A 14917-nucleotide genomic window follows, 5' to 3' on the forward strand; every position below is an offset into this window, starting at 1 on the left:
CTGTGAAGAAATTAGGTGAGCCAAGGAGGCCTAAAAGGCCCACAGAGTGGGGTAAATGTTGGAAGTAATAAGGCTTATTGAGATATGAGTGCAGAGGGGCATAGCTTGGCCAGGCACACATCGCATCTGACATGTCCGTGGAAACTGGACATGTGAAAACTTAATGAAAGAAATGAAAACTTAATGAAAATATTCTTGGATCTGAAAAGCTTCACTGGGTAAACCGAGAATGAAAAATAATTTGAAAAATCTAAAGAAATACCTTATGCAATAGACTGATCTCCATAATTAATATTTAAAATACTTTACTACTATAAAGAATCTTTGGTGGTTTATTACTGACTCCAATAACAGATGTATCAACGGGCAAAACGCTGCTTTGTCCCTGTGCCTGTAGAAGCCCTGAATACCGCCTACTGGCGGGTCACTGCGATCAGGGCTCCCTACGGTGCAGCAGAATGAATAAAGCTTTCCTTTTACATTTTAGCTCAGTTTCTGGGTTAAACCAGTGTTTCAGTGTTTCAATTATATTTGGGAAATGGATAAGGGATTTGGGGTGGATTATCATTTTTCCAACTTAAAACTTAAAAATATATAGGCTTTCTGTATCTAAAAAGTTTCAGAAATGCACTAGCTAAGAGTTTTAATTATTTTCAATGGGACCAGGTAGTTTTTTTAATGTCTTGATACTCAGACTAGGGTCCTTGAATCAGCAGCATTGGTATCACCATCGGGCTGGCTAGAAATGTAGCTCCTTGGATTCTACTCTAGATTAACTGAACCTGAATCTGCATTTTAACAGGATCCCCAAGTGATTTGTATGTATATTGAAGTTTGAGAAGCTCTGGCCTAGTGGATAAAGCTGGCTGCCCAATTAGCATATATTCCTACTGTTGGGGTTCTGGGCAGGTCACCCCCAAACATGCCAAAGTGCCATATTGATGATTTTGAATTAAAGTTACTTAAGAAAAAGCTGGTGCAGGAATGACACTTTGACCCTCCTGTCTCTCTGAAAACAAGAACTGAATCTCTCAATGTGAAAGGTGCCCTCCCTGTACCAGGAGGGAGAGAGCCAATCTTATCACCAGTGATAGGGAACCTAGGACCAAGAAGGCTGCATAAACAAGCCTTGTTCTTCTTTGCTGATTTACTACTCCAAGCCCAATCCCTGTTAAGATTCTTCACTAATTAAAAACCCAAACCTAAGTTTCTTTGTCCTGTCAATTCCTCACAAAATTTATTGTTTGTCTATAAAGTATGAAAGCTGCCTGCCTTGCTTACTTCTTAGCTCCTATTTCTCTGAGACCTCCGTAAGTACGATTTAAATTTATTTTTTTCCACTGTTAATGTTTTGTCTCAATTTAATTTTTAGGCCAGCCAAAAGAACTCAAGAAGGAGAAGGGGAAAATTTTCTCCTCCCTGACACTACTTTCCCCTCCTTCTTACTTATTAACACATCCTGATTTTTAATTTTTAAAAATTTTTTTTAAGACAGCTAGCTCCTCCCCATGAAGCTATGTCCTTAAGAGGAAGTTGACCTCCCTCTCCGGACTCCCAACCCTGACTCCAGAGTGAGTTTACTGGCCTGGAATAATCCCATTCCCCTTGCCAGTCACTGTTTCAGGAATGGGAGTGTAACTCAGTTCTGAGCAATGAGACATAAGTGGAAGTCAGTTCAAGGTTCCTCCACTCTAAGAGAGCCAGACGTAGAGGCAGCTTCCATTTCTCTGGACACTGTCATGTCTGCATGTGGATCGTAAAAGTTGCTGCAGACATCTCTTGGTAGCCTAAGGATGAAGCCAACACTAGGGCTGGGGGAATACAGTGACAGAACCTGGGTCCCTGAGGACATTTTTAAGCCACTGAGTCAGTCAACCCTCAAGCTGGTCTATCTCTGGACTTTTTGTTATGTGAGAAACATTGTTTCATTAGGAATTTCTGTTTCTTACATCCAAAATCACCCTAAATAATACAAAGAGATAATCATTGATGGTACTGAACAAAAAGCTCAGATATCACAGACTATTTTCCATTAGATGGTTTTTTTTAAAACCTGACAATTCCAAAAGGGTCAAATGTTTTCTCCCTAAAGCAAGATAAGATTTTTATTGGCTGTGTCCTCTCTCATTCCTAGAATGGAGTGATGCTTATAATTTGTGGAATCAAACAGTACTTATAAGAATAAAAAAATGGAACAGTGAGCCCTTAAAATGAACCTACAAGTCATATTATACATTTTCATTTATCTTCTGTAACGTTTATTTTCAATATACTTACTTTTCTAATCTAAGAAAATTTTGTAAGATACTTCATAATGCCAAACGTTTGGCTGCTACTTTTAAACACATATAAATCACAGTAGAAATTATTAAGAACAATGTAGCAATAGACATTTGACACAGAAGAAACAGCAAATATATTAAGATGCATATTATTAATACAAAACATTAGGAGCAGTCTGCATTATCACATCAGATAGATTTTTATGCTTTAATTTCTTTTTTAATTTTTATTTATTTATTTTTTTGCAGCACGTGGGCCTCTCACCGTTGTGGCCTCTCCCGTCGCGGAGCACAGGCTCCAGACGCGCAGGCTCAGCGGCCATGGCTCACGGGCCCAGCCGCTCCGCGGCATGTGGGATCTTCCCAGACCAGGGCACGAACCCGTGCCCCCTGCATCAGCAGGCGGAATCTCAATCACTGCGCCACCAGGGAAGCCCCTTTATGGTTTAATTTCAACCACCTTCCAATTTTTTGCATTACAAATATGATTTTAAGAAACCTGTCACTTCAAGAAAAACAACTGACAGTATCTGTTGGCAATCATAAAATCTGAGCATTTTAGCAAAAATTAGAATTTTTGATAAACCTGAGTTTGATAGCTTCCCAAGAGCTTTCTAGTGAGATTGGTAGTGATATTAACAACTGTGATTTCTGTATGGTGTACTATGAAATATGTCAACATTTACATGCTCAGTGAACCAACATTTTCCAAATAACCTGTATATCATGTTACAAAACCATGCAAGGGCAAACAATACGTTCAAAATGTAAGACGGAGCAATAAATTCTAATGTAATGGACTACAAATTAACATCAGTTTCAAATTGTACATTGCAACTAACATTTAAGAAACTACTACTTGTGGAGTCTTGGTGTGATATCAAAAAAATATCTAAAATTAACGGAAAAGGCTATTAAAACGCTCCATTTCCAGTTATATATCCTTGTAAAGCCAGATTTTCTTCATATACTTCAACCAAAACAATATATCACAATAGCTGTATGCAGAGGCTGACATGAGAATCCAGCTATTGCCAGGCATTAGAAACTAGCAAAAATCACTAACTTTTCTGGAACTATAGTTATGTTGTATAGAACACGTTACTTATATTAATACATAATGGGTTTACTATTACTTTTTTTTTTTTTTTTTTTTTTTTTTTCAGTACGCAGGCCTCTCACTGTTGCGGCCTCTCCCGTTGCGGAGCACAGGCTCCGGACGCGCAGGCTCAGCGGCCATGGCTCACGGGCCCAGCCGCTCCGCGGCATGTGGGATCGTCCCGGACCGGGGCACGAACCCGTGTCCCTGCATCAGCAGGCAGACTCTCAACCACTGCGCCACCAGGCAAGCCCCCACTATTACTATTCTTAAATGAAGTAATAAATATTTTTTAAACTTCTGATTTAATTTCTAATATGGTAAATATTTATATAGATATAACCCACTAAACAAAAGCTTCCTGGGGTCCTCAATAATCTCTAAAAGAGTGCTTTTAGTCTTAAGGTCAAAAAGTTTGAAAACTGTTACGCTAGAGCACTGGGACTGATGCTGTAGATCCGGAAGAGATGAAGACAGAGGCAGCCCTCAACCTGACGAATTATCAACCCAATTTGTCATACACCTGATCTTACAGACTGCAAAGTGGCCATTACAATTATTTTTTAAGTGAAAATTGTTACACTGAATGGCTTGATAAAAAATTAGAGATATTGGGGCTTCCCTGGTGGTGCAGTGGTTGAGGGTCCGCCTGCCGATGCAGGGGACACGGGTTCGTGCCCTGGTCCGGGAAGATCCCACATGCCGCGGAGCGGCTGGGCCCGTAAGACATGGCCGCTGGGCCTGCGCGTCCGGAGCCTGTGCTCCGCAACGGGAGAGGCCACAACAGTGAGAGGCCTGCATACCGCAAAATAAATAAATAAATAAATAAATAAATAAATAAATACTGTCTATTATGTGCCAATACTTGCTAGATTTGGGGATTCCATCAAGAAATAGGATGCTGCCCTCATGTTGCTTACACTGATTCCAGAGTCTCATGGAAGGAAATATGTTTTTGTGACAGAGAGGCAGAGGTGGGGTACGCAGCTTCTACACAGAATGTTCAGAAAGAGTATCCCTGAGAAGGTGACATAGAAACTGAGACCCTAGAAACAGACTGAAGTAGCCTCTACAAAGAGAAAGGCCAACGGCAAGTGCAAAGTGCCTCATGAATGCAAAGTATTCTGAGAACAGTAAGGAAGGAGTGTGACTGGACCAAGAGGTAATGAGAGAGAGAGAGGAAAGGAGATGTAGGCAAGTATCCATATGATGGACAGCAATGAATCATTCATCACTCTTAACTGCATATTAGACCAAGTGCATCAGAATCTCATGGCAGAGCCTAGGCATCAGTATTTAACAGTTTGTTTTGATAATTTAACAGTTCTCCAGGTGATGCTAATATACTGCCTCAGGTGAAAATCACTGATGTAAAGTCTGTTAGCCTATGATGAGGAATTTGGATTTAAACTAAGAGTAAGCCCACTGAAGAGTTAAGAAGAAAACTAATAGGATTGATTTATTTTTTAAAAGATCACTCTTGGTTGTTAGGGGAAGAAGGAGAGGGGCAAGAATAGAAAACTCAATCCTGAAAGTTTTAAGAGACTGAATGAGCATTTATCAGGAAAGATATATTGAGTAGAGTCTTAACCACTAGATGGTAATAGCCAATGCCAAGAATCTGATTTTTCAGACACACTAAACAATCAATAGGTACGATCAGAGCAAAGAAAACCTATAAAAGAAGGAACATTCACAAGTGTAAACTGCTCCAAAATACACTTTATCAATCTATGCGACTCATTTGACTAAATAGGGGATTTACTTATGCCCTTACATTGCCACCATATGTAGCTGAAGATTTATTCTTTCAAATAACATTTCAAACAAACAAAGACAGTGAGTCCTATTTACAACTTAAAAATTTTATCTCCAACTGCCTCAAAACCTAACCAGCAAGCTCAGTATTTTTACAGTTTTATATTAACTAGTCAAAGATAAAGTTCAAAGTTGCTTTTATTTCACCTGGAATATTCTGTTCCTTTCAAACTAAATAATGGGTAATAATAAATTGAGACAAATACAGCAATCAGGATTATCCTAATTCTAAAATACTTCTATCTTAAAGTAACTACAACTTGAATTATGCTATTTTATCAACTTGGTAATTACTTTCAAGTAATGCTCTTCAGCCTTTCATTTAAAATCTGAAGAGTCTCCTACAGTTTACTTTAAGTTCTCTAATTTGCCAGCATTCTTGCCACTTTCCCTGAAACAGGTCAGGTTATTTTAACCTTAGTGCTTCTGCCTTTCTCAAAGAAGAAAGTGAAACATATCTTATGCCTGTGTCTCTACCAAAGGTGGGAAAACATCTGGCTCCCCTTCTCTTGTTTACTTTATCCATCTGGTCTCTCCAGGCATTTTGAGTTTGTAAGGCACTAAACAGAATCAGTATGAAGTAGTTTCTAGTCCTAGCTGAGTAGCTTTGCAGTAATATAAACAATGATATTCCAGATATTTTTAAATGGAATATTTGGTAAAGCTATGATAATATCAATGATTCCAAACAATACAATTTTTTAAGTGAAAAATCAAGGCAAATTCATATCATTTAATATTTAAGCTCAATATAATATTAAGTTTAATATTTAAATTCAATACACAGTTTTTAAAATTACCTTTTAAAAGATGATTCAGGTCCATTGTGTCATGTAAGACTTTTTCCTTGTATCTGTGGTCTAAACTGGAATCCAACACTGCCGACACTGAGGCAAGACTGGGCTCATGTTTTTCTTTCCCTTTTTTGTCTGATTTCAAAGACTTTGAATTATTTTTAAAATCCTCAACATTTTCATATACTTCTTGACTCACGTTCTCTTGCCTTTTAACTTTCATTTTTTGATTGTTTGATGCAGCCAGTTCAAAAGACTGAACAGGGCTGATGTCCGGAGTTGATAAAGGACTGACATCTGTCACAGTATCTTCAGATTCCTCGGTGTAGTCACCGACTTTTGGCTTAGTACCTGAAGTTTGTGCTCCTGTTGATTTTTCTCTCAGTTTATATTTCTGTTTTGGTGGCAAGTGGGTTACACCAAAGAGACGCTTCTTTAATGATGGAGATGAATCAGATAAACAGACATCAGACCCGGTATTTGAACAGTCTGTATCAGAACTTGAAGACGAGGAGGACAGAGAGGAAGAGGAATTACTTCTGGAATCCTTCTTACTTACGCTTTTCTTGAAGTTATTAGATGGTTTAGCTGACTTTGACCTGACATGATGCTTTTTCTCATCATCACTGCTTTCCTCTCCATCTGTATAGTAATCACGTTCACCTTCTTTTACAATTTTGGGAATGCTACTTGGGATGGGCAAGTGTATTTTATGTTCTACTGTAGCATCACACAATTTTGATCGTGAAGAAGTGGTCAAGAACAAAGAGTCCCTAGCTTGTATATTATCATTTTCTATGGGGTGTTCTTCTGGAGAAATTTTCTCATTTCTTTCAGTTCCCTTCTCAGTAAGATCACTTTTCCTTCTCTGTATTCCAAATTTCAAGTTTACATTTTCCGTATCTTTATCTATTCTCTCTTCAGCGTCATCATTTTGCTTGTCAAAAACTGAGTTACTTTCACATTTCTTTGCTTCTTCAAAGTCACTGTCAAAGAAAGAATGGTCCACTTCACCTTCTGATGTATCTCCAAACTGATCCATGATGGCAAACATATATCTGAAAAGAGGGAAAGTGTAACCATCAGACAAAAGAGTAATTTCCAAATACTTTTCATTTTTATACAGTAATTGCAAATTTTCCAAAACTGAGAAGTTTGGGTAATAGATAAAGAGAAACATGAAAAAAACAAAACAAAAAAACACTACCAAAAACCAATAACTTGGACTTCCCTGGTGGCACAGTGGTTAAGAATCCACCTGCCAATGCAGGGGACACGGGTTCAAGCCCTGGTCCAGGAAGATTCCACATGCCGCGGAGCAACTAAGCCTGTGTGCCACAACTACTGAGCCTGCGCTCTAGAGACCGTGAGCCACAACTACTGAAGCCCGCTTGCCACAAGTACTGAGCCTGCACTCTAGAGCCCACAAGCCACAACTACTGAAGCCCGCACGCCTAGAGCCCGTGCTCCGCAACAAGAGAAGCCACAGCATTGAGAAGCCTGCGCACCACAATGAAGACTAGCCCCCATTCGCTGCAACTAGAGAAAGCCCATGTGCAGCAATGAAGACCCAATGCAGCCAAAAATAAATAAATTTTTAAAAACACCAATAACTCAGTGAAATGATAATGGGGCTACAGGGATAATATCAAGTAGCACCAATGATCTGAACAGTAAGTAAGTCTAATAGTTTGGTTCACAAGAAAATAATAAGAGATCGTCAGGCATATCACAAACATGGATACCTAGACTGGCCTCCAAGGAAAACCTGAATGCTATAAATTAAGTACAGTTAGAGTTTAGAATAAGAAAGGATGGTGTTAAAACCTCTTCAGATCAGCCTAGCCAGCCCAAACACACATCATTCTGGTAGAAATAGTTCAATGGGGATTAACAAACTTCCCTATTTCAGAACTTGTCTTTGTCCTATTCTGCTCCTCCACTGCCCTCACTGGGGGAGCAGCAGGAGATAAATCCTATTAAAAGTAAAAGTTCCCTCTGTCTCTTCTTAAAGAGGAACAAAACCTCTAAGACACATGTATACACAGTACAGGGAGCTTGGAGGAAAAACTTCCGAATATTTAATCACATATTGTTACATAACCACAATAAAAAGGGGGAAGTATGCATGTCTCATTGTGCTAAAGGGAGTCCAGCGTAAGAGAGATTTAGTATCTACTGAGATAGTAGACAGGCTTCTAAAATGGAAAAATTAAGGCATATTATTTAGACACGTGGAGTTAAATATTAGAAATGGATTAAAAAGTTCAAAGCAATTGCTGCTAACGTGGTGCCGGGACCACTATTTTGGCTATAAATCTTAAACTATTAGTTGACCTGTAAATTTATATGTGTACTACTAAGGTAAAAAATCAAAATTGATTTTGAAGTATTTTAATACTTCATGCAATTGGGATTAAACTGGAAATGTCAGTATAAAGTCATATTTTTCTTTCTCTCCTATTACAGGGGTCTATGCAGCAGTGTCACAGTATCTGTCACTAATAATCTAGAATTCAGAGTTTGACCTCTCTAATACTATTCTCCACTAAAACCACTCCCCAAAACCAAGATCCTTTGGAAGGCAGCTGATTCCATTTCTGGAGGTAAAGACAAACAATAAGCCCAGAGTAGTGGTAATAAAACAAAGGATTCAGTTTAAAGGGGCTTCCACTGTCCAAGCTGGACAATCCTGCACTGAAGAACAAAAAAACACAAAATACACTTAAAAATAAAAAAGTAATTCTGTGGAAAGCCATTAGTTGATAATGATATTCAAAAGAGGCAAATAACATGAGCTATGTCAAGGGAAAGGTATATACAAAATTCCAATAATAATAATAATATGTAGCCAACAATCCAATTATGGGTTCACTATATTCAAATCATGATTAATTCCATTACACCACATCAAGCAATAAAAGACTATGTAATCTGTATCCTAAATCAGCCATGATACTCTGCAGCCTTTGTTTAAGTGACCCTGCAATCTATAAAAACAAGTAGGTAGAGACATGATTTAAAAAGCAACCAAACTTATACTATTAACACTAATGTGACAGATTAATATGATAGGTTAAGGTTTCTGCCGTTAAAGTTTTGAAAAACTTAAGAGATTCTGATATATTAAACTTGCAAAAATTTAACTGTAATCAACTTTTAAACACTTAAGGGAATCTGATTAAATCAGTAAGTTTAGACTTAGGTTTACAAAAAACATCTAAGTACTTAGGTTTCCTTTGTGAGATCTATAAGTGTGTCTTGTTAGCTGTTTGAGGTACTTAAGAAAATCAAATATACTAAAATTGTAATCATGCCATTAATTAAGCAGGTTTGCAAATGGTATAAGTATTCAGGAAAATTTAAGCTAAATGAAGATAAATTAAGAGAGGATTAAGTACAAGTGAGTTTTAAAATTCTAACACATTATTATATTTAAACTGAAATAAGATGTAAGTAGATTTTAAAGATTTCAGAGAAATTAGACTAAAACTTATAATATTTATTGTATTTAATAAATATTAAATACAAGAAATATTATTTCCCGCAGCATGGATTAATGCCCTCTTTATGTTTTAAAATTCAAATCAACAGAAGGAAGCCTCCTCCCCAAAGGATTTACATATGTTAAAAAAAAGAAAAATTCAAACAAGTACATTTTAAAGATCTAATTGGCTTTATTGAACAATTCATGAATCAGGCAGCATCCCATCCAGAGAGTAGAGGGGAGCTCCAAAGGGCTACAGAAAGGGAAAGGTTTTTAAAGGCAAGACAAGGAACTCATATATAAAAAAGACTATTTCAGGCTTAGGTAACCTACCCATGGGGGACGAAAGGGGTCTGTGTGGCAGTTTACCTCATCTCCCTTTGGGGGATGGACAGGGCCCTGTGACAGATTACCTCACTGGTGCTGACCAGAACATTTCTGACTGACCGGTTAAGACTACATTTCTGGGGGAGGTTGAAGCTTCAAGTAGGTTAGGTATGAAGCCCCAGTTTGGTGGGGCGGCCCAGCAGACGTGACTCCATCTGGAGCCTGTAGTTTTCTTTTTAACAACTCCCCCGTTTTGATCAGACTCAGCTTAAATGAGAGATGTGATTAAAATCTAAGGCATTAGCACCACTCTCAGCTACTGCTCTGAAGTTCTCAAAGTTTGCTGTTCCTTTGTGTGGCATCCAGAGGTTATGATGCTTTTGCTTAACCCATGTGATATTCACAGGTCACAGCTTCAGGCTCAATCTTTAAGTCAGTCGTTTTCTTCTTTACTTTTCTGACGTTCAGTCTTAGGGAGATCATTTCCTTGATGGTTAGTGGCTGTGACTGTGCATTACAGCATTTCTTTTAATACAGAAAAAAACTTGAATATAGGAATATTATGAATCCATTAAAATAATTATTTAAATCAGGGGTCAGCAAACTACTGTGCCTGGGCTAAATGCAGCCCACCATTTGTTTCGTAAATAATGTTTTATTGGGATACAGCCCCACTCACAGGTTTAGGAACTGTCTCTGACAGCTTTCCCACTACACCTGCAGAGTTAAGTAGCTGTGACCAATACCATAGGGCCCACAAAGCCTAAAATATTTACCAACTGATCCCTTTAATGAAAAATTTTGTGGACACCTGATTTAGGTGCTATTATCAGCATGAAAAATGCATAATACAAAATTGTTATCCATCTTGGGTTAATAATACAATTTAGACATTTAAACAAAAACTAGGGGAAAAAAGAACAAAAATGAAGAGTTGAAAAATCAACAATCCCGCTGCATTTTTAATATTTCCATTACTGTTATTGTAATAGTGTTCATGCAATAAACTAAGCAAGTAAGTGATGACAGGGAGTCTGCACAATGAAAGAGAACAAATTGAGCCAGACACTCAGGCTCAAAACTTGGTTCTGATGCTTCCCAGTTGTGTGTTCCTGGGCACAAGTACAAGGATGTTCATCACAGCCCTGTCTGTCACAGCACTGACTTAGAAAAAACTCAATGTCTAGTAAGAGGAAAATGGATAAGCAAAATGTTGTATATGATATATTATATATCAGTCAAAAAGGATAAGCTGAGATCTACAAAAGTTACGTTTACCAAGAGAAAAGAATTAAATGAATGACAATACAATTATGAAAAACAACACACACACACAAAACAAAACTAAATTCTCAAGGGCACAAACACATAAATAAAATTCTACAGCATGGGCTGGGAGGACATACACTAAACATCTAAGAGTATGAGCCTATAAGCGGAGGGAGGAATGAGGCTGGGAAAGTGGACAAAGGAGAAAAGTTAAGAACCTGGGCAGAGGCGCAGAGGCCTGTGATTACGGGTCATCACAGACCTAAAGAGTACGACTGATCGTTATCAATCCAATTCTGCCCACCTGAGTTCAAAAAGAAAAACAACAAATCAAATCAGCTGCTGAATGATGGGCAGCTCTTATTAACATTGTCATTAAATTCTCCCCAAAGTCAGCCTTTTTTGTAAGGTAATTCACCCTTTAATCCAAAATGTCAAGGGCTGGAATAAAAGAGCTGTGGTTAATGTTTTTCCCATGGTTAAGACTGCCTTTAGGACTCAAGAATTTTTTTTACAAGGTTCTTAAAACTTTAAAAGCGAATGGTTTCATAGCACAGCCCAGAGCACAAATTTCCTAGCCAGCTTAAAAAACAAATCTTTTAAAAAGCTAATCATCCAAATCATTCCAACTTCCATCCCTCTGCAAAACTTGTTTACATTTCTATGGAAATAAAATTACTAACATAACTAAGTCTCACTTGTACTAGTGCTGTTATTCTACTACTACTAATAGCCGGAAGTATTGAGTATTTACATGTTAGCATCATTCTAAGTGCATTACAAGTATTAACTCATTGAATCTCTACAATAACTGTAAGAGATTTCATCACTCCCATTTGGCAGAGAGGAAGCTGAAGCAGACCAAGAACTTGCCCGAAAGCCATAGAGCTAAGAAGCGGCACAGCCAAGATTCTAAAGCAGGCTGTCTTGAGGACCATGCTACTAACCACTGTTCTACTCTGCTTCAAAATATGGTCCTTCCAAAAGGCTAGGAACTGAGACTTCCTTTTTTGAACTTTAAAACACATTGTTGTGATATCTATTATTTATTTGATGGTAAACAGTGGGCAAGATAAGAAGACCTTCCCCTCACAGGGATTTTTAAGGGAAATGGGACTTGTTTAGCAATAGAGCTTTAGAAACAGTTCTTTGCAAAAAAGGGTGGTCTGTACAGTTAAAATTAGATACATATGTCAGTGTTTGCCACACATTTTACTAGATATATTTGCTGTGTAGCAGTTTTCCTCTAACAAAGTAATCTGGAACAAATTTCATTGCCATTGCAAATTAAATAAACCAGTCACCTTAGGTAAATTGTTAACCTAGGTAATAAGAATTCAGAACTTTGAATCAACTTGTGACTCTCTATCCCAAGCTGAGCTTGGGACCCAACCCCCTTTCCAAAGAGAGTAATGAATTCCAAAGGTATTTCTGGCAAGGAGAGTGACATTTCTGGAAGTCATTAAACCTGGAGTAGCAACATACAGTGTAGGACAACTTGCATTACATTCTGCTTGGTCAAACCACTGGGTTAGCCAAAAAGCTCGTTCAGGTTTTTCCGCAACATCTTTTTGAATGAAGCACTTAGCCCTGGGTGCCCTATGGTGAAGAGTCTAGAACTGAAGTTATGATTAATTGGTTATCAGACCAAGGGCTCATAGGAATAAAAGAAATGACTAAGAGAAAGGGTGTGTTCAGATACTTGAAGGACTGTGATATGAAACAGACTTGAGAGCTATTATTTGTAGCTCCAGAGGTAGAACTTGCATCAACAGATGGAGTGCATACGAAAGCTGTTCTGAGTTTAACATTAGAATTGCTGAAAAATGGAATGGGCTGCCTTCTAAAATTAGGAGCCGTAAGTCACTAGATAATGTTGGAGCGAAGACTGGATGGCCATTTGCTGGGATGTTGCAGAGGGAATTTATAAATTTGGAGGCTATGACCTTTCCCAGCCCTAACATGAACTAGGTCTAAATCCCAAAGTCTAACCGTAAGCCAAATGATTACAGATCCTTCTTTGAAATCCCTGTTTCTCAAAGTTGTTTCCTGCCTTTCCTGTCTTACCAGACTGGGAACTCCTGGTATCTTGCTCATCTTTATATCCTAGTGCCTAAAGTAGGACCTGACAAATACTAGACATTCAAAGAATGTTTATCTGATGAAGGAGTTTGGAGTTAGGAGATTTAAGGCTGGGCCCTAGTTCTGCTCTTTGCTAGCCAGTTATGTAAGCACAACAATCACCTCTTTCACCTGAGCTAGTTTCCTACAGCTGTCCCTCATTCCCCGCCCCTCACACACACCGGAATCAACTATCCCCTTATCTGCATTTATAAGGTTCCTGTAGTCCCCAGTAGGTGTAAGCATCTGTCTCCCTAAGGGGTCACAGTTCACGAGAGGGGTGCATAGCCCATTGCCTGGGAGACTTTTCAGGTTTAAGTTTAGGTTCATAACATCCAACAGACCGGTTATTGTAAGGACTTAAACATTCAGGTGATTTAATTAACGGAAAAATTATCCAACTGTCCCGCTAAGCAATCCTTTTGATAACATTCACTTCAAAGTGAGATTCAAATCAAATGACAGTTCATCAGGCTGCAATAACCCTGCTCGTGCTCAATGAGGACAAATACTTGCCAAAGGTGCCCGGGAATCACTTGGACACACAATTTGTACAGCCCCTGCAGAACCAGCAATAGAAATACTGATGCTTTCACGTTCCATCAGGAAAACACACAAATAGGAATCTGGCATTTTTAACTGCCATTTTGATACTATGACATTACATTTCTGTAGTTTTGACATATGATTTGGTCCAAAGAAGGTAACCGATTGGGTACACGAAAATCTCGGGCCAAAGTAAACACCTGTATTCCAGGAACTCTGGTTCTTTACACGACCCCCTCCTGATCTCGCTAGGTAGCGGATAATAACTGACATCCCCCTCCCGCCTCAGGGGTCAGGGTCAAGTCCCCGGAGGTGGGCGGCTGTGCCCTGAGCCGGGATCCCGCTCACGACCACGTCTTAAATTCACGGCCGACCCCGATCCCCAAGCCACCCGCGAACGCGCCCCAGGGCAGGCCGGGCCGTCCCACCGCGGCCGGCTGGGGTTGCGGGCCCCGTGGTCCCGCCGGCCCAGACGCCTCCGCAGTGGTTACACCCGCCGTGCGAGGGTCTGCCCGTGCCGCAGAGGAGGCGGGGCGCAGGGCTCGGGGCCCGGCCGGCCCGCCTTCCTAACCTCCCGCGCCGGCTTCCGCATACCGACCCTGCGTGCTCGCCGAGGCCTGGGCTCCGGAGACGAAAAAGTATCCTGAACGGGGGGCGGGGGCTCTGCGAGGGGAGGAAGGGTCGCCCGCGCGCCGCTCACCTGGGAACCGCGACCACCGCAGCAGCCCAGCGCCGCCCGCGGCGTTCCGGCCTCGCGCACGCGCACGCGCTCCCGCAGCCCCGGCGGCGGCTCGAGCTTCCGGAGGCGGAGAGAGCGGAACTGGAAAAGAGGTCGCAAGGGTACGCGGCGAGTCCCGTGGGAACGGGGCGGTGCCAGAGGCCCCGCGCGGCGCCGTTCCTCGCGGCGGGCGTCACAGAGTGCGGCGGGCCGGCCCCGCTCCGGCCGGCGGGGGGCGCGAGGCCTGCCCGACGACCCTCCTCTCGAATGGCAAGGGACGCGGGAAGAGAGTGATCTCCGCGCCCTCGGCTGCCCGGTGCCCCGCCAGGGTGTTACTGCTGCTGCCTCTCGGCTGTTAACCGCAGTGCGGGTGGACCTAGTTGTTGCAGTGGCTGATGTCATGGGGAAAGCTGCTTTAATTATCTTGTACCCGAACAGCAGCAATGATAATAAATA

General features: G+C 40.4%; 1 protein-coding gene across 2 annotated transcripts in view; it reads right to left on the minus strand.

Annotated features, from left to right (window-relative positions):
* Positions 1-14570, minus strand: part of CFAP97 (cilia and flagella associated protein 97) — a 33493-nt gene extending 18923 nt beyond the window's left edge. The window contains exons 1-2 of one of the 2 annotated variants that reach the window (XM_019921393.3): positions 14444-14570; positions 6000-7051 (exon numbers count right to left, since the gene is read on the minus strand). In XM_019921393.3, coding sequence (XP_019776952.2) covers positions 6000-7047 — 1048 coding nt within the window. In that variant the 5' untranslated portion in view covers positions 7048-7051; positions 14444-14570. Of the gene's footprint in view, positions 1-5999; positions 7052-14341 lie in introns of both variants that reach the window. The other variant, XM_019921392.3, reaches the window with a different exon arrangement.
* Between the last annotated feature and the right edge of the window lie 347 nt (positions 14571-14917).

This window comes from Tursiops truncatus, chromosome 21 (genome assembly GCF_011762595.2).
Source record: "Tursiops truncatus isolate mTurTru1 chromosome 21, mTurTru1.mat.Y, whole genome shotgun sequence".
Taxonomy (NCBI): domain Eukaryota; kingdom Metazoa; phylum Chordata; class Mammalia; order Artiodactyla; family Delphinidae; genus Tursiops; species Tursiops truncatus.